Below are 24364 nucleotides of genomic sequence, written 5' to 3'. Positions count from 1 at the left end.
GGATAAAGGATTAAACTAAATATATAATTTATAAGTAAGAGTGTGGTTGACAAGGACATAAGATCAGATTTTTCACTTGGAGTGTGGTAAATGTATGGAATGTGTTACCAGAATCAGTTGTGAGTGCTGTTTTGGTGAATGAATTCAAAGCAAAGTATGATATGTATTATACAAATGATAGTGTTTGGTGAAATGTTTAATTAGCTTCCTACAGTGATCTATATACTCCATCCATGGAGATGACTGTATAATAATGCCTAGATAATTTTCTGCCATTTGCATCTATGTAATGCAAAGCATGTCATCTCTTCATCCAAGTGCATAACTCACACCATGCCACATTGAACTGGCAACCATTATTCTTTGCCTTTTAAAATTTAAAAAGGGCAGAGAATAATGTGGAATCCTGCAGGATCTCTATATCACTTTAATTACCTATTATTACCTCCCCCCCCCTCACATACACAAAATCTGTTTACCCTCTTTAGTATCACTTTGTTTTGCTTAGAAATTTACTCACTTTTTACAATAATGTAATGCTCAAGTTGGATAACAGAGATGGTTACACCATGATACTGTTGGATTTTACAAAAGCATTTGACAGAATATTCACTAAATGGATGAAGTAGTTGGTAGATAAGAGAATGGCTATTGAAAATTTTTTCACTTGGTTACAAAGTAAACTATATTTAACAAGAAATTTTATTCTTGTTAAATATGGGAAAGATAATATGTCATACATGTATTACATTTACATGAGTCATTTCAACAACAGAAATTTGAATGTAGAAATGGCTTTAATCAATGAATTACATGTATTAACCATTATTAAATTAATTATTAATTTTGCTAAGTTCTTGTTATAGATTTACTTTTATTCAATTTCAGTGTACATTATTTTAATTTTCAGTTTAAGTGGCATACAGATGACTGGGATAGTTTAGCAATGGGAAGGTAAAGATTTTTATTTTTTTAAAATTTGTTTCTCATTTCTCATTTTTAATTCCTTCAAATTAACCTTGTATTTGAAGTTTAAATAGTTCTTTGTGTTATTAGTATTGTTTTAGGCCTCGGTAGTGTCAAGAGACTCATTGCAGGAAGTCTATGGATTCTTGAAGCTAGAATTTTTCTCTCTCCTTAATGGCTTTACTCGAGGAAGTTACAACTAGCAATATATATTAATTAGAATAACTTAAAATTAGAACTAATTAAGATTAATATTTCCAATATTTCAGCAGAGTCAAACTGCCATCTTCAGGGAACGATGAACAAATTGATATTATTATTATTATTTCCCAAGACCTCATGGAGTCAAAGACTCATCCGGGAGGTCCTTTTATCACACACACATCTCATCATACCGTGTCTTAAACACACTCAAACTCCTTGCAGACACCACACCCTCAGGCAAGGCATTCCAATCATTCACAACTCTGCACGAAAAAAACCTGCCTCTCACTCCCCTACTTTATACAGTTTCCAGGGATGACCTCTGGTTCTCCTCTGATCTCCCACTATTCTCTGTAGAACTTCTCCACCATTGATCTTATAACAACCCCTTACCAACTTGTAGGTCTCTATCATATCTCCCATCTTCCTTCTCTCCACCAGACTCTGCAAATTACATCTTCTCAATCTTTCCTCATACTCAACATTCCAGAGGTCAGAAACTACCTTAGTTAGTCACCTTTGGACCCTTTCCAACATTTCTTCATCCTTCTGAAAACCCGGTGACCAAATCTGGGCACAATAGTCCATGTGTGGCCTAATCAAAGCCTTATACAATGGAACAAGAATCTCCCTACTTCTACACGTCAGTGTCCTCCGCATCATTCCCAGAAGTCTTTGTGTTGTCTTCACAATTTTGGCGATGTGTCCCCTAAATTTTAGATCCTTATCCACTATCACCCCCAGATCTCTTATTTCCTCTACTTCCAACAATATATTCTCACCAAGCATAAATTCTGCATCCCATCTTTGTTTTCCAAATTTTAAAACCTTACATTTTGCAACATTGAACTCTATATGTGTATGCAAACACTACATCATGTAAGTATGACTGAAGAAGAACAACAAAGGCAAGTGCAAGTGTAGTTCTAAACGCTGTCCTCTAGTTGGCTGGGATGGGTATTCTTGGCTGTTGGGCTGAAGTTCTAAGGTCAAGCACTTCCCACATTTGTTAGTTTCATACAACCATATTTGTTTAGGTTTGGGAAAGCTGAGGCAGATTCTAAGAAAAGTCTTTCATATTTAAATTTGCTCCTGGGGAGTAAGATGGTCTTTATCCATCGTTTCTTATAGTGGGTGTCCAAGGCATGGTCAGGAAACCCTGAGTTGCTGTAATGGTGGAATTGGATGTAGCCTTTCTGTTTGGCAATTCCTAGGTTGGCTGTCCTGTCTGTTTGGCCACAGTGGGACCTGACATACTGCTGGCAGGTCTAGAGATTGTGGCTGGACTTTAGAAGAGTAGATAAGGGATGCCATTTATATAGTCTATAAGTGGTTACAACTTTGTATTTTTTGAGGATTTTTTTAGTTTTTCTGGATATATGAGATGGGTAATAGATTTGGTATAGTGTCTTAATATTTTTTTGGATTTGGTGGGGATTGTAGCCATTGGCTAAGAAGATATTGTGAATGTGTTCAAGTTCAGTGGCAAGGGCGTTCTTATTGGAGCTGATCAATTTTGCCCTGTTGAACAAGGTTTTAATAATTCCCTACTGTTGGGAGGGGATGGGGTGTGACAGTTGTTGAATATATCTGACTGTGTGTATGGGTTTTCTGTAAACAGAATGCCAAGAATCCATCAGTTTGATGTGTAATCAAAGTGCCTAGAAGGAGACTTTATTTTTTTATTTTATTATTATTTTCAAGATGAACTAGTTCCTAGGGTGTTAGTTATTAAGTTGTGTTAGGAAGGTGTTAAGAGCCTCGGAGCCATGTGGGCCAAATGGAAAATACATAATCTACATAATGAAGCCAAACTGTAGGTCTTTGTGGGGCAGAGATTGGAAATATTAAGAAAAAGATTTATTCTTCACAGGTCTCCATGAAGTAGTAGAGACCCCCATGGCTCTTCTCTTTATTTGTTCATAGAATTTTCCTTGCCAAACAAAATAGTTTGAGTTCAGGGCAAACTTAAACAAAGCTTAGATATCGGGAAGAAATTGTATTTGAATTGTGTATTTGAAATAAGAGTAACTTTGGTGAATAGGAAGGTGACTTCAAAACTGGTTATTATGTCAGTGTGTTGAAGCATTGAGATTTGTTATACTGGTCTTAAAGCAGACAGAGTTTTAATGTGTGAAGAGGTGTTGCCAGTATATTGGGTGAGCTCTTAGCTAGTTTATATGTGGGTGAATCAATATCAACAATTGGAATGATGATGGCAGTTTGACTCTGTTGAAATATTGGAAATATTAATTAAAAGTTATTATAATTAATATATAATGTACATTGTAACTTTCTTAAATAATATTATGAATAAGCAGTGTATAATCCTTGTTACCAGACTTAGTATAATCCATGGAGAGTCAACAGCACGCAAAGCCCATCAGTACAGTGTAAACTAAAACTGAAACTTTCTAGACAAAGGAACAGGCATGCCTTTCTAAAATGCTTCTCGGATGACAACATCATCCCTAATTGTGTTAAATTAAAACACTGTTTTAAATCACCAAAGATGCTCTACACATATAAGCACTCTAGTTTAGCCCTTTTACAGGAAGATCGGCAGCATGCACTTTCTACTCACTGACACCAACCAAGCTGTTTTTTGCACTTGAAGACGTGTGCGCAGGTAGACTGTGGATGGCCAGCACATCATTAAATTTGCAAATCTAATTAAAATGATTCTTCCAAGTCTCAACAATTACCAGAAAAAACCATAACAAACCTGTCATCCTTCCTGCTCAAGCAAAAGCTAGCTAAGTATTTAGCCAAAGAGCTCACCCAATATACTGACAACACTTCTCTACACATTAAAAACTCTATCCATTTTAAGGCCAGTATAGTTAACCTCACACTGACATAATGGCGAGTTTTAACCAACCTCTCTATTCACCAGTGTTCCTCTTAAGGATACTTTAGGTCTCATCCAAGCACAATTTCCTTCTGGTATGTCATTCTCATTTATGTTCACCCTGAACTTGGAACATTTTATTTGGCAAGAGAGCCATGGGATCTCTTCACTTTCTCCCTCCCTAGCACACTACTTCATAGAGACATTTGAAGAAAAGCTTTGATAAAAGCTTTGATCTCTCTCTGCCCTACAAGGCCTACAGTTTGGCTTCACTATGTAGAGTTCTCCATTTGACCACTTGGCTCTGAAGCTATTAACACCTTCCTAACACATCTTAATAACCTGAACATTAAGATCTAGTTCACTTTGGAAAAAGAAGAAAACTACAGTCTTCTCTAGGAAGGGGAGACTGTATAATAGTAAAACCATAGTATTGTATAAGATATAATAAAATGTACAGTAAACAAAGGAATTGAATTAGTGGGAACAATACATTGAGGAAAATAACCAGCTGCATTGGTAGAAAAACTGTACATTGAGGAGAGAACAAAAGAAATTGGCCTAGAAGCATTTGAAATTATAAAAATGAAAATCCAGAAAAATCAAGTTTAAGTATTAATTTGAAGAAAGAGTTTGAGAACAGGAATCAAACCTTGGAGATTCAGTGGCAAACTCTGAAGGAAACATTGATTGATTCTGCCAGAGAGGCATGTGGTGAGGTTGTGTGCAAAGATAAAAAAATCAGAACTCCCTGGTGGACACGGGAAGTTAAAGAGGCAGTGAAGGAAAAGAAGAAAGCATATCAAAAGTTCCTGGCAAATAAGTCAGCTTTTACTCTTACAGAATACAGAGACAAATGTAAGAAAGCTAAACAGTGTGTAAAACTAGCTAAACAAAAGTCATGGGAGGACTTTGGCAAGAATATGGAAAATAAATATCAAGAAGGTGGCAAAATATTCTGGAGGTTGTTGAAGAAGCTTAGGAATGGAGGAAAGAGTGCTGTAAAAGGAATTAGAGATGATAAAGGTGAAATGAAAACAGGAGAAAAAGATATCCTTGAAGTATGGAGTAATTACTTTGAAAAACTGCTAAATGAAACAAGTAGTGATGACAGCACAGTGATAAAAAACACTGACCAGGCATGCAGTCAGGAATACATATCCATACTTGAAGTAGAAAAAGCCATCAAAGGCTTGAAATGTGGAAAGGCAGCAGGAGTAGATGATATTCGACCAGAAATGCTGAAGTATGGTGGTATAAGAGTCTTACAGTGGCTGCACTGCATAGTTCAGAAAGCCTGGACAGAGGGACGAATTCCCGATGATTGGAGTAGAGCTCTCATAGTACCCATATATAAAAAGGGAAATAAAACTGAATGTGAGAATTACAGAGGTATTTCCCTACTGAGTGTTCCTGGCAAGATCTATGCAAGTATACTTGAGAAACGGTTGAGAAGAATTGTGGAAGAAAAGCTTGGTGAAGAACAAGCTGGATTCAGGCCAAATAGAGGCTGTCAGGATCAGATCTTCACTTTACGACAAATAGTCGAGAAAGCATGGGAATATAACAAAGATCTGTATTTAAGTTTTGTCGATTTGGAAAAGGCATATGACAAGGTGCCAAGAGAGAAGCTATTCAATACGCTGCAGTTATATGGTGTCAATGGGGCATTATATCAAGCAATACTTAGTCTTTATTTGAGTTGTGAGTCAGCAGTTAGAATTGAAGGAAGTACAGGAAGATGGTTTAATGTTAAATCTGGTGTGAGACAAGGATGTACATTATCCCCTCTGTTATTCATTATCTATATGGATCACATTATGAAGGAATGTGGTATTAAAACTGATATCAAAATTGGAGATGTTAATGTCAGCTCTTTGCTTTATGCGGATGATGTTATACTTCTAAATAAATCCGCTACAAGTCTGCAAGATTCTCTGACTAAATTGAATAGCTGTTGTAATAGATATGGTATGAAGGTCAGCAATAAAAAGACAAAGACAATGAAAATAGGCAGAATCATTGAAAATGTCAACTGTGTTGTGAATGGAGAACCTGTGGAACAAGTAAAACATTTCAGCTACTTAGGCACAATTTTTACTGAAGATGGTAAACTAAATATAGAAAAAGACAACAGAATCAGCAAAGCTGGTATCGTGGGAAGTCAATTGAATAAATTCATATGGAATAAGAAAGAAAATAGTCGGAACACTAAATTAACTGTATACAAGACTGTGTTCAAACCAATTTTAACTTATGGATCTGAGAGCTGGGTCAGAAGTAAAACACTTGACCAAAGACTAGAGACCGCAGATATGAGAGTCCTGAGAAAGATTAGAGGCGTGAACAGATGACATCAATGGCAATATCATATTAAAAATGAGGATATTAGGAAAGAACTTGACATTGTCAGCATCCAGGAATGCGTTAGCAGAGCTAATCTCAGATGGTATGGTCACTTAAATAGAATGGGAGAGGAAAGATTAGCAAAACAAGTGTTCTCTGCCAGGTTGGCAGGAAAACGACCCAGAGGAAGACCAAGATATAGGTGGATTGATACGGTACAAAGTGCCTTAGACGATAGAAATATAAGATCTGATAATGTTGGAGTCTTGACAAGTAACAGACTGATTTGGAGGAAAATTGTAGATAGGAAGTTAGTAATGATGTAATTTTTTCATGTAGTACTGTCATATCCTGTACACCCCTTGAGGGTACATGGCAGGAATTTGATGATGATGAAGTATTAATTTGTCTTTCACTTGTACACACATGATCCTGGTACAGTTTCTAGGGAGAACTTATCATCCTTCCAGCACTTTATGCAGTATTTTCCCAATATCTAACAGATAGACTCTCTCACCAACCTGTATGTCTCAATCATGTTATCTTCTCTTTGTCCCAAAGTCTTTAGAGCACATTTCCTCGATTAGTTGTCCTTTCAACATTCCAGACACTTGGGACAGTATTAGTCACTCTTCTCTGTATTTGCTAATGCTTTTTATCACCCAGATAATCACATGATGAGATCTGTGCACAGCAATACACTTTTGCTATCCTTTCCAAGCAAGTTACTTTTCTGATTGTTGTTCTCCTCAAGCAACAGATTATTACTACTTATGCTACTTATCATATTCTGCCTTCATAATGTCTTCTGCTTTCAGATTGCTTGAACATCTTCATTCATACATTTCATACCTCTAACTATTTAACTTCCTTACCATTGGAATACATTCAGACATTTGTGTTGTTAAATTGTTTTGACTAGTACCCTAACAGCGTTGAATTTCTTTGTGCCCAACTCCTCATTTTATTTTATTGACTAGTGTCTAAATACCCCCGTTGTTTTCGCCAGGGAACCAGGGCGAACAGCGAAAAGTCAGCTACTGGAACAAATCTGAAAACAAACCCCAACTCAACATCACCAGAGTTAAAGATCGGTACTATCAACGTAAGAAGCCTGAATGGCAAAGAAATGGAGCTAGCTGAGGAATTAGATAAGTACCAGATCGACATAATAGGGGTGACTGAAACAAAAAAGACCAAAACTGGTGAGATCTTTCTGAGCAATAAATACAAAATGTTATATTCAGGCAATGACAATCAAGGAAAAGAAGGAGTAGCCATAGTATTCAACACAAAATACGAGGCTAATCTTCTTGAATGGCAGTCAGTCTCAAGTAGAGTAATGTGGGCAAATATGAGAATGGGGAACTGGACAATGAGACTTATTTGTGCCTATGGTCCCACAGAAGGTTCTACTAAGGTAGAAGTGGAGGAATTTTTTGAGGCTTTAGAAAAAGCAACTGACACAATGAAAAAGGAAAAGTTGGTCCTTGTTGGGGATCTAAATAGCAGAGTAGGAAATGATTGTGAGACATACAAAAATATTTTGGGAAAATTTGGAGAAAAGAGCAAAGCTAATAATAATGGCAAATATCTGTTGGATTTCTGCTCAGGACATGGACTGGTTATTACTAACACCATGTTCCAACATAAAAATGTGCACAAATTCACATGGAGAGAAGAGGCAAGGAATAAGAAAAGTCTCATTGACTATGTTATTGTTGATAGTCATGTTTTCTCCTTGGTACAGGACACCAGAGTGTACAGAGGATTTGAAATTGGAAGTGATCACTATTTAGTCTTGAGCAGGATAAAATTGAATTTCATATTGAAAAGAATAACATGTAAGAAAGTTTTAAAGCGAATAAAAGTTGAGCAGCTCTCAGATGTGAACTGTAGACTAAAATACAGAAAGATTATTGAAAAGAAAATGAAAGAGTTTGAGAACAGGAATCAAACCTTGGAGATTCAGTGGCAAACTCTGAAGGAAACATTGATTGATTCTGCCAGAGAGGCTTGTGGTGAGGTTGTGTGCAAGGATAAAAAAAATCAGAACTCCCTGGTGGACACAGGAAGTTAAAGAGGCAGTGAAGGAAAAGAAGAAAGCATATCAAAAGTTCCTGGCAAATATGTCAGCTTTTACTCTTACAGAATACAGAGACAAATGTAAGAAAGCTAAACAGTGTGTAAAACTTGCTAAACAAAAGTCATGGGAGGACTTTGGCAAGAATATAGAAAATAAATATCAAGAAGGTGGCAAAATATTCTGGAGGTTGTTGAAGAAGCTTAGGAATGGAAGAAAGAGTGCTGTAAAAGGAATTAGAGATGATAAAGGTGAAATGAAAACAGGAGAAAAAGATATCCTTGAAGTATGGAGTAATTACTTTGAAAAACTGCTAAATGAAACAAGCAGTGATGACAGCACAGTGATAAAAAATGCTGACCAGGCATGCAGTCAGGAATACATATCCATACTTGAAGTAGAAAAAGCCATCAAAGGCTTGAAATGTGGAAAGGCAGCAGGAGTAGATGATATTCGACCAGAAATGCTGAAGTATGGTGGTATAAGAGTCTTACAGTGGCTGCACTGCATAGTTCAGAAAGCCTGGACAGAGGGACGAATTCCCAATGATTGGAGTAGAGCTCTCATAGTACTCATATATAAAAAGGGAAATAAAACTGAATGTGAGAATTACAGAGGTATTTCCCTACTGAGTGTTCCTGGCAAGATCTATGCAAGTATACTTGAGAAACGGTTGAGAAGAATTGTGGAAGAAAAGCTTGGTGAAGAACAAGCTGGATTCAGGCCAAATAGAGGCTGTCAGGATCAGATCTTCACTTTACGACAAATAGTCGAGAAAGCATGGGAATATAACAAAGATCTGTATTTAAGTTTTGTCGATTTGGAAAAGGCATATGACAAGGTGCCAAGAGAGAAGCTATTCAATACGCTGCAGTTATATGGTGTCAATGGGGCATTATATCAAGCAATACTTAGTCTTTATTTGAGTTGTAAGTCAGCAGTTAGAATTGAAGGAAGTACAGGAAGATGGTTTAATGTTAAATCTGGTGTGAGACAAGGATGTACATTATCCCCTCTGTTATTCATTATCTATATGGATCACATTATGAAAGAATGTGGTATTAAACCTGATATCAAAATTGGAGATGTTAATGTCAGCTCTTTGCTTTATGCGGATGATGTTATACTTCTAAATAAATCCGCTACAAGTCTGCAAGATTCTCTGACTAAATTGAATAGCTGTTGTAATAGATATGGTATGAAGGTCAGCAATAAAAAGACAAAGACAATGAAAATAGGCAGAATCATTGAAAATGTCAACTGTGTTGTGAATGGAGAACCTGTGGAACAAGTAAAACATTTCAGCTACTTAGGCACAATTTTTACTGAAGATGGTAAACTAAATATAGAAATAGACAACAGAATCAGCAAAGCTGGTATCGTGGGAAGTCAATTGAATAAATTCATATGGAATAAGAAAGAAATTAGTCTGAACACTAAATTAGCTCTATACAAGACAGTGTTCAAACCAATTTTAACTTATGGATCTGAGAGCTGGGTCAGAAGTAAAACACTTGACCAAAGACTAGAGACCGCAGATATGAGAGTCCTAAGAAAGATTAGAGGCGTGAACAGATGGCATCAATGGCAATATCATATTAAAAATGAGGATATTAGGAAAGAACTTGACATTGTCAGCATCCCGGAATGCGTTAGCAGAGCTAATCTCAGATGGTATGGTCACTTAAATAGAATGAGAGAGGAAAGATTAGCAAAACAAGTGTTTTCTGCCAGGTTGGCAGGAAAACGACCCAGAGGAAGACCAAGATATAGGTGGATCGATACGGTACAAAGTGCCTTAGACGATAGAAATATAAGATCTGATAATGTTGGAGTCTTGACAAGTAACAGACTGATTTGGAGGATAATTGTAGATAGGAAGTTAGTAATGATGTAATTTTTTCATGTAGTACTGTCATATCCTGTACACCCCTTGAGGGTACATGGCAGGAATTTGATGATGATGATGATGATGATGTGTCTAAATACCATTGAACTTTCTGCCCAGCTCCTCATTTTAAGGCTCAGCAGATGGATTTGCAATCTGATTCCTGAGCCTTGTAGTTTTGCATGTATCCTTTTTCTCACAGAAGTCCTAATATCATTAGAAACCATCTAGATTATAATCTCATGATCACTCTTACCTACTGGAAGGAGATTTGACACTCCATTTACAATATATATATAATTTATAACTTAACTATATATTTTATGTTGTCCACCTCACAGTATTGCCTCAAAACCACTCAAAATCGAGGATATGTGCAGGCATAACTCCCATGCTATCTTAAACAGCAGTTCCCTTCTTGTCCTTGTGAAAAACACCATCATACTTTAACTATGTTCCTGTTAGGATATCATTTAGGCACAGCTCTTTAATTCCAGCAATTTTCAGATGAATGAAATTCCTCAGAGTAACACTCTCCTCCCCCCCCTCTTATTTTCTGATATATCCCTGGCATTTCAAAAGTTCTGTCCACTCTACCTGTTACATGCAACTCCTTTTGGCTGTTTCTCTCTATCAGCACCTATCCCATAAGTTTTTCTACATTCACCCCCTTGTATTCCAGGCCATCACACTCTTGCTACATGTTTGCATTGTAGAAATTTGTGTCATGTTAGATTCTGTTCTGAGTGATGTACAGTACTGATTTCAGTTGTGTTCATGTTTTGTGAAGTTTTTTAATTGTATTTGATTTTTCATTCCTATCATGACAGCCCTCATAAGTCTATACTATCATTAATTATTTTGTGTTAACTACACAAATATCAACATTTATTAATTTCACCATAGCATATCCTGTCATTTAAAAATATAAGAAAGAGGAGTGGAAAGAATTTGTGTCCAAAATGTAGGCATTAGGAAGTGGAAGACTTCATGGTTAGTATTTCCAGCTTTAGATAATGGGAGTATGTGTGTTTGAAATGAGTAAGTACCAGCAGAGATACAGGTAGCCAAACCAAAGATATGAGTAAACTGATTAAGGATGAGGAGAATGTGCAAATGGTACATTGATGGATACTGTAACAGTGGATGAAATTGGGCAAGTGTCTTTGGCTGGATGAATGTTGGGTAAGAGCAGGATGCTTGAAGAGAGAGAGAGAAAACAACAGAGAATGGGGAAGAAAGTCTAAGGTGCTTGAGCAGTGAGTTGAGGAGGGTAAATGAAGAGATTAAGAAGCTTGAGAAAAACCTAATTGATGCAAAGAAAACAAGAATAAAGGTGACAGAAAGTTAAAAGAATAAGAGAGAGAGGGAGAAAAGGAGATAGTGTAAGTGAAAAGAAGAAGATAAGAGAATGGGAGACACCAAGGAAAATAAGAGAGAGAGAGAAAAATTCAAAAGAGTATAGGAGTAGAGGAAAGAGAGATGAGAGGAAGAGCAAAGAGTAAGGAATTTCAGTATAAGAAATGAATTTGGCTGAGGAATATGATGCATGAATATATAAGGAATATAACAATTTGATAATTGATTTTATGTGACATATGGGTATGTCACATAAAATGCTAAAGGAGTGCTTGCCTAGAGATTCAATCAAGAGTGTGAATTTTGCAAGAAATGATAGTGGTGTTTGGTATGAATTACCTGAGAGGCAGCGTAAATTTAATATTCCTCTTAAATCAAAAGATTTAAGAGGAATGTTAGAGACCATGCAACAGAAACATGCAAAGGAAGGACAGGTATGATATTGCAGAGTTGAGGAGGTGATTGGTAATAATGATTGGCATATCAGTGAAAATGTTCATGAGGAAAGGTTTAAAAAATGTGAATGTTTGGAGTGCTTTTGATAACAGAAAAGACTTGTATATAAGAGATGATTTGTATCTCTTATAAGGTGTGTTGGAATAGTTCATCTATCATTACCAGAGCAGAAGGTAGCAGGAATGGTCTCATTATAGGGATGATCATTTTACCCTCGAGGGATGATGGGGGCAGATTATGAGTATATATATAACTAGAAACCATTTGCTCTGTCATAGACCAAATAGCATCAAAAACAAAACTTATTTAGTTTTGTTTTTGATGCCTATAACATTTCACCTAAATGTTATAGGCATCTTCAGTACAGGATTATAGAATGACAATTAAACAAATAATTATTATTGTCTCGCATACTGTGACAAACTGTTTTTGTTCTCTGAAGGTACTGGATAGAATACCAGCGAAATTATCAGCATTAAGTTAATAAACAGTTATTTTCTTATCAGTCTGTGTTCTCATCTATACCGTTAAAATTAATCAACATAATCAACAAATAATTATTATTGTTTGTGTACCTCATCACTTTAGTGAGTACTGGCATGACATACCCGAGGTACCAGATGCTGGACCATGTCTTACTTCATGTAATATACATCTGTTATATTATTCTGTAGACTGGTTCCTCCCCTTCTTTCTTTGCTTCTTTCTCCTCTCCTTGCTCCTTCCCCCTGATGCTATTAGAGTATTCGAGGGCTAGGGGTGAATCTTTCCTATCTTGCTAAGTCATTTTGTCTTTTGCAGCCACCGAAGGAGGCAGGCTAGCCTCAATAGGTGCCAGTCCCAAGCCCGGATAAATGGCAAGGGTTGATGTCAAGAAGGGCATCCGGTCGTAAAACTTCACTGCCAACTCTAGCTATGATATGGGTCAAAGAGAAAATGATATAAGGGCTAGGGCGTACCCCTTAAGCGATGTGCAGCCACATCGTCCTACAGCTGCGAGAAGTGGACGAGGACTACCGCATCAAGGATGGGTGTGGTTAAAGAAACGAGCCCAGCAGATGGAGAGGATGTTGTGAGTGGGAACACTGAATGTTGGAAGCATGACTGGAAGGGGAAGAGAGAGGTGGCAGACATGATGAGGAAGAGGAAGTTGGACATTTTGTGTGTGCAGGAGACAAGGTGGAAGGGGGGTGGGAAAGGCAAGGGAACTGGGAGATGGATATAAATTGTTCCACTCTGGAGTGAATAACGAGGGAAGAAATGGTGTAGGAATTGTGGTGTGTGGCAGAATGAAGGGTGAAGTACTGGAAGTGAGTAGAAGGAACGACAGGATCATGCGAATGAAATTGGTTCTTGGAGAAGAGCGGGTGGTCATATTATGTGTATATGCCTGCAAGTTGGCTGTATAGCAGAGGAGAAAGATGAATTCTGGAACGTGGTAGATGAAGAAATGAGGGAACTGGAAGAAAACGAGATGGTGATTGTCGGAGGAGACTTGAACGGACACATAGGGAGACAAAATAGAGACTGTGAAAGGGTGCATGGTGGCCACGGAGTGGGAATGATGAACCAGGAAGAAGAGAGGGTTGTGGACTTTGCAGTAGCGTTTGATCTGGCAATTGTGAATGCGTTTTTCTACAAGAGGGAAGAACATTTGATAACATTTAGGAGTGGTAACAACAGTTCACAAATTGATTACATTTTGACTAGAAGAAAGCATCTTAAGGTTGTGACAAATTGAAAAGTAATTCCAACAGATCAAGTGGCACAGCAACACCGACTGCTGTGCACAGACTTTAAAATAAGATCGAAGATAACAGCCTCTGGAAGCCATGGGATGAAGACAATTAAGTGGTTTCGCTTAAAAGAAGAGAGTGTGAGGAATCATTTTAGGGAGAGGGTGTTAGAGAAGATTTTGGATGGACTGGAAAGTGTACAAGATTTGTGGAAACATAATTCAAAAGTAATCCTGATCTGTGCAATTGAGGTGCTTGGTGAGACATCTGGAAAGATTAGAGAGCAGAAGGAGGGTTGGTGTTGGAATAATAATGTATAAGTGGCAGTGACAGCTGAGAGGAAGTCAAAGCAGAAGTGGGATGTGTCAAGATTGGAAGAGGACAGAGAGGTGTACAGAGAGAGAAAGCAAGAAGCCAAGAGCGTTGTGGCACAGGCAAAGGCCATGGCATATCAAGAACTGTATGATCATTTAGAAACAAAGGAAGGACAGAGAAAAATTTACCAATTAGCGAAATGTAGAAATAAAGCAGCAAAGGACATCTTACATGTGAGGCAGATAAAAGATGCTGAAGGAAGACTATTATGGAGGTATGTGGACATAAGAAACAGATGGAGAATATACTTTGAGGGACTTTTGAATGAAGAAAATGCGAGGACTCACAGAGAAGATGGGCAGCCTTCTGAGGGGATGGTGCAGAACATCAGTAGAGTGGAAGTGAAGGAGGCTATGAAAAGGATGAGGAATGGAAAATCGGTGGGCCCCGACAGGATTCCAGTGGAAGCATGGAAGGCACTGGGGGGAGAGGGAATTGACCTGCTGTGGGACCTGTTTATGAAAGTTTGCCAACAGGAAAATATACCTGAGGAATGGAGGGAAAGTACTATTGTCCCCATCTACAAGGGTAAAGGGAATGCACAAGACTAAGAATTACAGAGGAATAAAGTTGATGTCCCACACAATGAAAATCCTAGAAAGGGTTCTTGATGGAAGATTGAGGAAGGAGGTGGAGATTGCAAAGGAACAATTTGGCTTCATGCCTGGTAGATCAACAACAGATGCTCTCTTTGGATTATGGCAGATGATGAAAAAGTTTTGAGAGAAACAATGGGAGCTACATCTGGCATTTATTGATCTGGAGAAAGCATACGATAGAGTGCCAAGGCAAGAAGTCTGGAGGTGTCTGAGGGAGAAGAAGGTGCCGGAGAAATATGTCAGGTTGGTGCGGGAAATGTACAGAAAAATGAAGACAAGTGTTCGTACCTGTCTGGGACAGACAGAAAGTTTTCAAGTAACAGTTGGCTTGCATCAAGGGTCAGCATTAAATCCGTTTCTGTTTAATATTGTGATGGAGGTGGTGACGGAGGAGGTGAGAGAAGATGCGCCTTAGACAATGTTGTATGCAGATGACATCTTGCTGTGTGCAGATTCAAGAGAAGAAGTGGGAACTAAACTGGAAAGATGGAGAAAAGTAATGGAAGAGAGAATTATGAGACTGAGCAGAAGTAAGACAGAGTATAATTGTTGCACAGCAGGCGGCAGCCAGGAGACAGATCTGGAGCTGGAAGGAAATGTCATCAGGAAGGTGAGGGACTTTAGATACTTAGGTTCAACAGTGGAAGAAGATGGAGGAGCTGAGAAGGAAGTGCGATGCAGGATACAAGCGGGTTGGAGTAACTGGAGGGAAATGGCTGGAGTGTTATGCGATAAGAGGGTGCCGATCAATCTGAAAGGCAAATCTATAGGACAGTAGTGAGGCCAGCTATGATGTATGCTATAGAAACTGTGGCCCTGAGGAAAAATAACATCAGCAGGATGGAAGTAGCAGAGATGAGAATGCTTAGGTGGATGTGCAGTGTGACCAGAAAGGATCGTCTGAGAAATGACTATTTGATGGGAACAGTGAAAGTTACGAACCTAGGAGTAAAGATATAGGAGGCACGGTTGAGATGGTTTGGTCATGTGATGAGGAGGGAGGACGAATATGTGGGAAGAAGGGTCATGCAGATGGATGTGCAAGGAAGGAGGAAGCTTGGGCAGCCAAAGAAGAGATGAAGGGAGCTAGTAGAAGAGGACTTGAGGATGAAGAACTTGGATGTGGTGACAGCACAAGACAGGATTATGTGGAGGAGACTCATCATCAACAGTGATCCCACTTAAGTGGGAGAAGCTGCAGAAGAAGAAGTTTGTGTTGGTGTATATATTGTTTGTATTACAGTTGGTGATTAGAGACACAATCAGCTCTGGGAAATGCTTTAACATTTTTTCATCATAGACCTCCATCTTTTTTAATAAGGATGTAATCAGTTTGGTTCGTTGTTCTGTCTCCAGGCAACCTCCATGTGTATAGTCTCCGTTTGTGTTGCTCACAGAAGGAATTAGTAACCATAAGTTCTTCTATACAAAAGTCGATCAGTCTTTCATTTTGGGTGCCCAGTCCATGAGATCAGTCTTGTTGTGGTTTTCCATCCTTTTTCAAACTTTTGCATTGGAATTACTGTTGTCCACTCCAGAGTATCTTGCTTAGTTTGGTTCCTATCGAAATTAGATCTGACTGGATCAGAGCACCAAGCCCCCTCACTATGTCAAGGTGGAGATACCTTCGGGGGGGGGGGGGGGGATTGAGCAAATAGTGTCCTTGAAATGGCTCTAATTCTAAGACTTTCAGAATTATTGACTGTTTTTCCTCCTCTTATCTTTCAAATCAAGATGAAATATGTAGAATTCCTATTCCTTATGTTAAAGGTGCTCATAATTGTCTGGCCAGGCTTCTCAAGGGGCTCCTGATGACCCCCATCTTTAAACCTGTATTTCAAATCCTGTCCCAAAAAAATCGACTACCTATTTCCATGCCTTAAAGAAAAACTCCCCCTTATTCCTACTGGGTGTTTATCGAGTTCCATGCTCTTGCCATGTATCCTACTTCAGCCAAACTCACTATTCAGCTAGGAAGCAGATCTAAACATTCAAAGCTGTATAAAATGATACAAGTGTGTGACTCAACATGAGGTTGATGCAAGCTATAGGATTCTTGGGGATAATTTCAAATTAATGCACTGAAGCATCTTCACATATGAATGTTTATTCAAAGAATCTAATTGTGACATTTCTTACTGACATTGGCGGGTATAATAGATGCATGATTAGCAGTAGCTGATTTGCTCTTACCATTCTTGATATGAGTTTCAGTTGTTGAATTAAAACCATAATTCTCCACACTAATAGTCTGTAACTAATTTTAACTACTTGGAGTGCAAATATGTGAATTATGTAAAAACTGTGGTAAGGTATGTAATACTTCTTCTTTAACGATCTTTTTCGATCCACTACTGGATAAAGGCCTCCCCATTAACTTTCCAATTCTCTCTCTCTCTCTCTCTCTCTCTCTGTCTGTCTGTCTGTCTGTCTTTAACCAGAGTCCACCACCTTATGTCAAACTTTTGTAGATCATCCCTCCATCTTGTTCTTTGGAAACCTTTCTTTCACATTCTTTCTCTTAGTATCCACTTAGTGCTTAATTTTGTCCACCTTTCATCTGGCAATCTACTAAAATGGCCAGTCCATCTCTTCACATGCTTTACAATACTTCACAATATCTTCTGTTCCAGTCATTATTATTATTATTATTATTATTATTCCTGACACCTCCAAGGAGTCCAAAGACTCATCGTGGGAGGATACCTACAACTGTCTCAACGACTACATCGAACATCATCTTTCTTATTCTAGTATGCAACAATGATCATCCCTTAATTTTTTTGTGGCATATTCTCAATATATTCTTGTATGAACGTGGTAAATATCACATAAGTTCTGTATTCACATTTGGTTTAAATGCCAAAAAATAAAATAACATTAAGTATTCTAAGTTCATTTTATTTTTCTTCAAAATATTTGGTGCTGCAAACTTTTAAAAGTAGAAAAAAAAAGTTATAAATAAATCTTAGGGTCTTAAATAAATTTGATGAAATTGCAGTTTGGCAGGTCATCTTATAGAATGTGGTGCCCAGTCAGTGGGAGGAATCTTTACAGATTGGCATCAAGTGCCTAACTGGTAGGTATATGCTTTCATTATGAACATTTTATGTTTTAATTATTTATTTTTTTATTTCTAAGTTTATTTTTCACTCTGAGTAAAATTATCATCATTAAATTCCTGATATGTACAGGATTGTGAGTAAAATTATTGTGATTATTATTATACAGGTATCTTCATGGAGTCAGAAGACTCATTGTGAGGGACCCATACTCCTTTATTGATACAATACTGATCATACTTCTCCTTCACTGTCTGGACACTCATAGCTAATTCTGTCAATCCATTCCACTCATTCACCACTCTTCAAGCAAAAATCTAGTTTGTGCATCCTTGCTAACCATGCTCTTACACAATTTTCAGGAGTGGCCCCTGGTTTTCTCTCTCTATTTGTCATATTTTGAAGAACTGCCTTTGTGTCAGTCTTATAGAACCCCTTTAATAACTTATAAGTTTCTCTCATGTCCCTCTTTTCCTATCTATCAATTAAATTTTGCAACAACCTACCGACCTTCAATCTGTCCTATAAGGAGCATTCCTATTACCAGCTTCATCACTTGACTCTGAATCCTGTCTGCCACCTATTGATCTCCAAGAAACCCAGGTGAACCAAATCTGTGTACAGTAGTCAAGATGTGGCAGAATAGCCTTATAAAGAGGGATAATAACCTCATTGCATTTACTTGTTAGTGTGTTTTTCAACATCCAAATAATCCTTTGAGTTATTTTACCAACTTTTGCAATATGCCATCTGAAATTCAACTCTCTGTCCACAATTACCCCCAAGTTCCAAGCCTCATCAATTTCCTACAATCCATTACCATCAATGTGATACACAGTATGTAACCATTTCAACCTGAAGTACCTTACATCCTAGGACAGGTTGAGTCCCCTCCTAATGAGGGGTTACTGGCGTATTAATTCAGCTGGTTCACCACTCCTCTGCTGCATCCCCTAATGGCGATATTTATAATTGTAATCGTGTGTGTGTGTTCATGGGGCCGGTTTGCCTGCTTGCAGGATGAAAAAACCCCAGATAAACTGGGGGGGGGGGACCCTGTTGTCCACTCCCAAGACCGGCTAACTTGGCTATAGCTGAGGAAGATCCTTGAGTTTCTCACGTCGTCGATGGAAATTGAACCTAGGACACTCCTTCCCCCAGGCATATGGTTGCGAACCACTAGGCTAACCACGTGGATGTACCTTACATAACCTTATATTTTGCAACATTAATTTCATAACCAATTTCCTTCACTCACAATATCATTTTATTTAAATCATATTGCAGGATATCTACATCACCTTTATCAATTATTGCCCTCCCTAGTTTTGCATCACCAGCAAACAACTGAATATTGATCAATAAATTTTTCACTTTAATATGCAAATTAAAGAGTAGTGTTCCTAGGTACAGAACCCTCAGGTACTCCACTATGTGATATACCAGGGTGATTTATTAACTTTTTTACCTTTCAGTTAATAGCATAGATTTGGATCTAGGATATTATTATAATAAGTAAACTTAAGAATTAAAGAGATTAAGTGGGAGACAAAATAAATTCAAATTTAATATCTTTAATTGCAAACTAATAATATTAGTGTAAAGTATGGTATTCCATGGGTGTAACAGTTTATGTAAATTACTTATGTTTTGCAAGCATTATACTATGTAGCATTATAGCTAAAACTTATATTCTGAAAATAAAAGGCCTACAAATAACAGCAGACAAAGAACAAACATTACACAAGATTTCTTATTTCTTCCCTTCAAGATCACAGGATTTGATGAGAACACAAAAACAAAAGCTACTAGCTTCAAACTTATCAAGCACAGTTCCTTCCTCTCCCTCAACAATGGCCATTGAAATATAATTAATAAACTCATACCTGTTTTTCTTTGGGAAAAATTGTGCACAACCTACCATGGGTAAGATAATATGTGCTCTTTATTAACATATCAATTCCTTTTCTCTTTCTTTAGAATATAAAGTTAATTAAGTTAAGGGGATAAAAAATCCTTCATTATTTCAATCAAAGCCGAATAAGAACCACGAAGATCGAAATCTAAGCGTTTCATGCCGAAGAACTTCCGGTGAATCCAAACGTAAGTCAACACCTGGTAGTACAACACTAAGGCAACTCAGAGCAAAGGTGGAGCAAGTTCTGATCACTGTCCTTAATATTTTCTCATAATGTAAAACGCAGCTCCTAGGAGATGTTTTACGTTATGAGGGAAGGTACCAAGGTACCAATAATACCAAGGTTTAAGTAAACCGAACTTACATACTTTACGAATTGCCAGAAAGGTGTACCCGTATATTATAATATATGTGTAGTAATAACATAATAATTATTATGTTATTACTACACTAAAGAGCCAAGAGGCTATTCTTTTCAGTGACGTAAATTAAGTTAAGGGGATAAAAAATCCTTCATTATTTCAATCAAAGCCGAAAAAGAACCGCGATGATCAAAATCTAAGCGTTTCATGCCTCATACTTCACGTAAAGTAAAGTATGTAAGTTCGGTTCACTTAAACCTTGGTATTATCCAGGTCTACCTACTCACTGATGAGACCTCAATAGAGGTCGAAACCAGTCTGGGTAGTGACCTTCCCTCATAACGTAAAACAGTAATACATTTCCTAGGAGCTGCATTTTACATTATGAGAAAATATTAAGGACAGTGATCAGAACTTGCTCCACCTTTGCTCTGAGTTGCCCTAGTGTTGTACTACCAGGTGTTGACATGCTTGGACTCGCTGGAAGTTCTTCGGCATGAAATGCTTAGATTTCGATCTTCGCAGTTCTTATTCGACTTTGATTGAAATAATGAAGGATTTTTTATCCCCCTTAACTTAATTTACATTGCCAAAAAAAATAGCCTCTTGGCTCTTTAGTTAGTATTAGTATATAAAGTTAATTTTAAAGTTCCCTTTTTTCCTTCTGGAAACTTCTTTCTTATCCTTGAGCCAAAAAATTCCACCACTTTCAAGTTCACAATAAGTTAATTTTCAACTTAATATATCGGAAGGAACTTAGCTGTCTTTGAAATAAATTCATCCATTAATTTTGGGAGAACTATTTGTTTCCTTCAAAGAACACTTTTTTCCATTTTTGACTTAAGAAACATCCTTTTGTTTATACTATATTTCTTCCATAAATCTCCCACTTTCAGAACCTCTTCTGTTCTAATCAACAGCTTTCCTTTTTTTTTTCTCTCTCACTATATCAACTTTCTATTTGAAAATACAAAGTACGTGTAAACACACTAATGCCTGGCTCAGAACATAACATGGCAGTAAGACAAAAACAAAATCATTGCTTGTTGTGTAAACAAGAATGCAGTTCTCTACTGACATGAAATATCATTGCTGGAAAGTTCATCAGTGAGAGCCAGACCCAGAGGTGATACTGTTAACTTCTGTGGCAGATGGAATGAGCCCTTGGCTCTTTATCTCTATTTTACTTGAGTTTGGGGTTGTTGTTGTGTGGGTATTACACCTGCTCTTTGTGAGCGTTTGTGTTGATTTTTACTTTAAGATGGCTTTTGGTCTTCTGTGTTAGAAGTGGTCTGTAGTTTGATACCCGTCTTAGTAATTGGTTCTGGTGGTTTTCTGTTATTGCGAAGAATTTTTCTGCAATGTTTTTCATGAGTGTCTTGATGCTTGGTAGTTTAGTATCGCGATGAAGTTCAGAGGTGATACTAAAGAAGTAATGCAGAAGTCATATTTACATATATGAGTAACCAAAAGGTGTTACATTACACCTTATTATTAAAATACTCTAGATTAGAGATAGTTGTTGGTAGATTTTCCACTTGGTTATACTATAAATTAAAGATACCAAGAAATTATATTCTTGGTTTAATCCTTTATTCAAGTGTAAGCAAACAAAGTTTGTGCCTGAAGTATTTTCAGGACTGGGGAAACCTGTATATATAGAAGCTAATGACCTCACAGCCTTTGCTTACACTTGGATAAAGGATTAAACCAAGAATATAATTTCTTGGTACCTTTAATTTATAGTATAACCAAGTGGGAAAAACTTCCAACAACTATCTATATCTAATCCAGAGTATTATAATAATAAGGTGTGTTACTTTTTGGCAACTCGTATATAAAAATATGACTTCTGCATTACTTCAACCTTGGTATCACCTCTTGGTCTGGCTCCCTCTGATGAGACCTCAATAACGATCAAAACCAGTCTGGGTAGTGACCCTTCCTATTATGAATAGCATTATACATGTCTGTAAGGATATATGCTTTGCATTATGAGATACCAAGGTAAGTGATGTGAAGTAATTAGCTTTTATATATGAATTACCCCAGTCCTGAAAATACTTCAGGTACAAACTTTGTTTGCTTACACTTGAATAAAGGATTAAACCAAGAATATGATTTCTTGGTATCTTTAATTTATAGTATAACCTAGTGGAAAAACTTCCAACAACTGCGAGTTCTATTGCACATTCTTGTAGCATTTGAGTTGAAATACCATCTAATCCCACTGCTGCATTTACATTGATTTTTTCAATACATTTGTATTTCAATACAAATTAAATTTTCTCTTTCCAAGTGAAGTAACCAGACATAATAACAAATTTGAATAATTCAACAATATCAGATGGAAATTTTTGAGTTAACAAAAATTTACAAGCAAGAAGAAGGAACAGTAATGGGGTCTCCCTTATCACCAAACTTAGCCAATCTGTTTCTAGAATACCTGGAGGAAAAAATTTCACATTTAAACCAAAACCAAAATTTGGCTATGATATGTTGATGACGTCTTTGCTGTCTGGGGTCATTCCAAACAAGCTGTTTCTAGATAAAATAAACCTTCTTCATCCTCGCATCAAATTCACACTAGAAAAAGAATCTCCACAGGGTATATCTCCTTTCTGGATTTACACATCCAAAGAAAAGAAGATGGTTCCATCTCCACTTCTGTCTATTGCAAGCCGACATTTTCAGGTCGCTACATTCACAATTCTTCTGCTCATCATCCATCTCAAAAATTTGGCATCATTAAATCATTAGTAACCAGAGCGCACGGATTCTGCTCCTTTGAAGAATTTCTAAACCAAGAATTGAAAATAATCAAAAATGCAGCCATTCTAAATGGATACAATTTTAAAACAACTCAAAAAATTTTCAGTCACTTCCCCACACATCAACCTAGACAAGAACAAGCCCGCAGGGTTCCCATACTTTATGTCAAAGGCATCTCCGAATGTCTTTCAAAAATTATGAAGAAATACAAACTTGCTACTACCTACAAACCAATCAACCAGATCTATAACTTGTTACCTTCTCCTAAAGACAAACTCTCACCTCTGATGCTACCTGGTATGTACGAGGTTTCATGCTCCTGTAAATTGTCTTACTATGGACAGACAGATAGATCTGTTCATAAACGCATTTCGGAACATCAAGACCATATCTGTCTAATCAAACCGCAGAAATCTGGCCTCGCACAAGTTGAAAACCCAAGCCATAGGATCCATTGGAAAAAGACCAAAGTTCTACATAGATCTTTATATAAACATGAATGTTTATATAAAGAAAGTGCTGAAGCCCTACTTCACAGACCAAATCTAAACCATAATGATGTTCTTGCTATTCCTGAAGTATGGGAAATTGTCATACAAAATTGTGTAAAATAATTTTTATATATGTTATCTTATTTTAATTATCTATTTTTTTTCCCTCCAGTTATATTTTAAATTAATTCTATAACACGCTGCTGCACGCATATTGAGATTCCATTGTAATAATGCACCCTAACTGTATGTTATTCCTGGTATTGTTTGAATTAACTGTACTGACAATGTCCTATGATACTTAGGATGTAATATTTACTTATTAAAACTTATAACGTGTGTTTGTTTAGTCATGAATTCTCCACAGGTTTCATTGCACAATAAATTCTTGATCACTTCCCATGTACTACTGATTCTAATAAATGTTGACCTAAAGACATTCTTTCTTTGTGGCTTTTTAAGTCATGCCACTGCTTCGAGCTTCCTGCTAAGTCTGTCATAATTATCAGCTTTGTAGTTCAACACGAGCTCTTTCTTGATAGGGAATTTTGCATGTGTATCAACCTCAGAGAAAAAGACTGCATGGTCACTTTTCCAATTGGAGTCTACCTTGGTTATAGGTGCCTCTTCTGATTCTGTTACCAGATCCAGCACTCTCATACCCCTGATCTTATCCATGATTTGCTGTTTCAAGTAATTATCCCTTAGCAACTGTATAAATTCCATTTCCATCTTTCCATGCCACCTTTCGTTCCTCTAATCTAGGTCCCCTATAATAATTGTGCATACTGCACTCATGTTAATCTGCCAATGCATGGCATCCATATCTTCCTTTTGGTCTGGAGCAGTGATCAAGAATATATTTTGTACTATTGGTCTCTATCTCACACCAGATA

At 37.2% G+C, this 24364-nt stretch overlaps 1 protein-coding gene across 2 annotated transcripts in view; it reads left to right on the top strand.

Moving 5' to 3' along the window:
* Nucleotides 1-24364, top strand: part of LOC150106701 (uncharacterized) — a 568467-nt gene that overhangs the window by 228210 nt on the left and 315893 nt on the right. For both annotated transcript variants that reach the window (XM_090393288.1, XM_090393289.1), the window contains exons 6-7: nucleotides 911-954; nucleotides 17865-17942. In XM_090393288.1, the coding sequence (XP_090249414.1) occupies nucleotides 911-954; nucleotides 17865-17942 (122 nt within the window). The remainder of the gene's footprint in view (nucleotides 1-910; nucleotides 955-17864; nucleotides 17943-24364) is intronic.

Source organism: Typopeltis vanoorti, chromosome 5 (assembly GCF_054136105.1).
Source record: "Typopeltis vanoorti isolate ZY-2024b chromosome 5, IOZ_Tvanoo_1.0, whole genome shotgun sequence".
NCBI lineage: Eukaryota > Metazoa > Arthropoda > Arachnida > Uropygi > Thelyphonidae > Typopeltis > Typopeltis vanoorti.
This window is presented reverse-complemented; position numbering and strand designations above follow the sequence as displayed.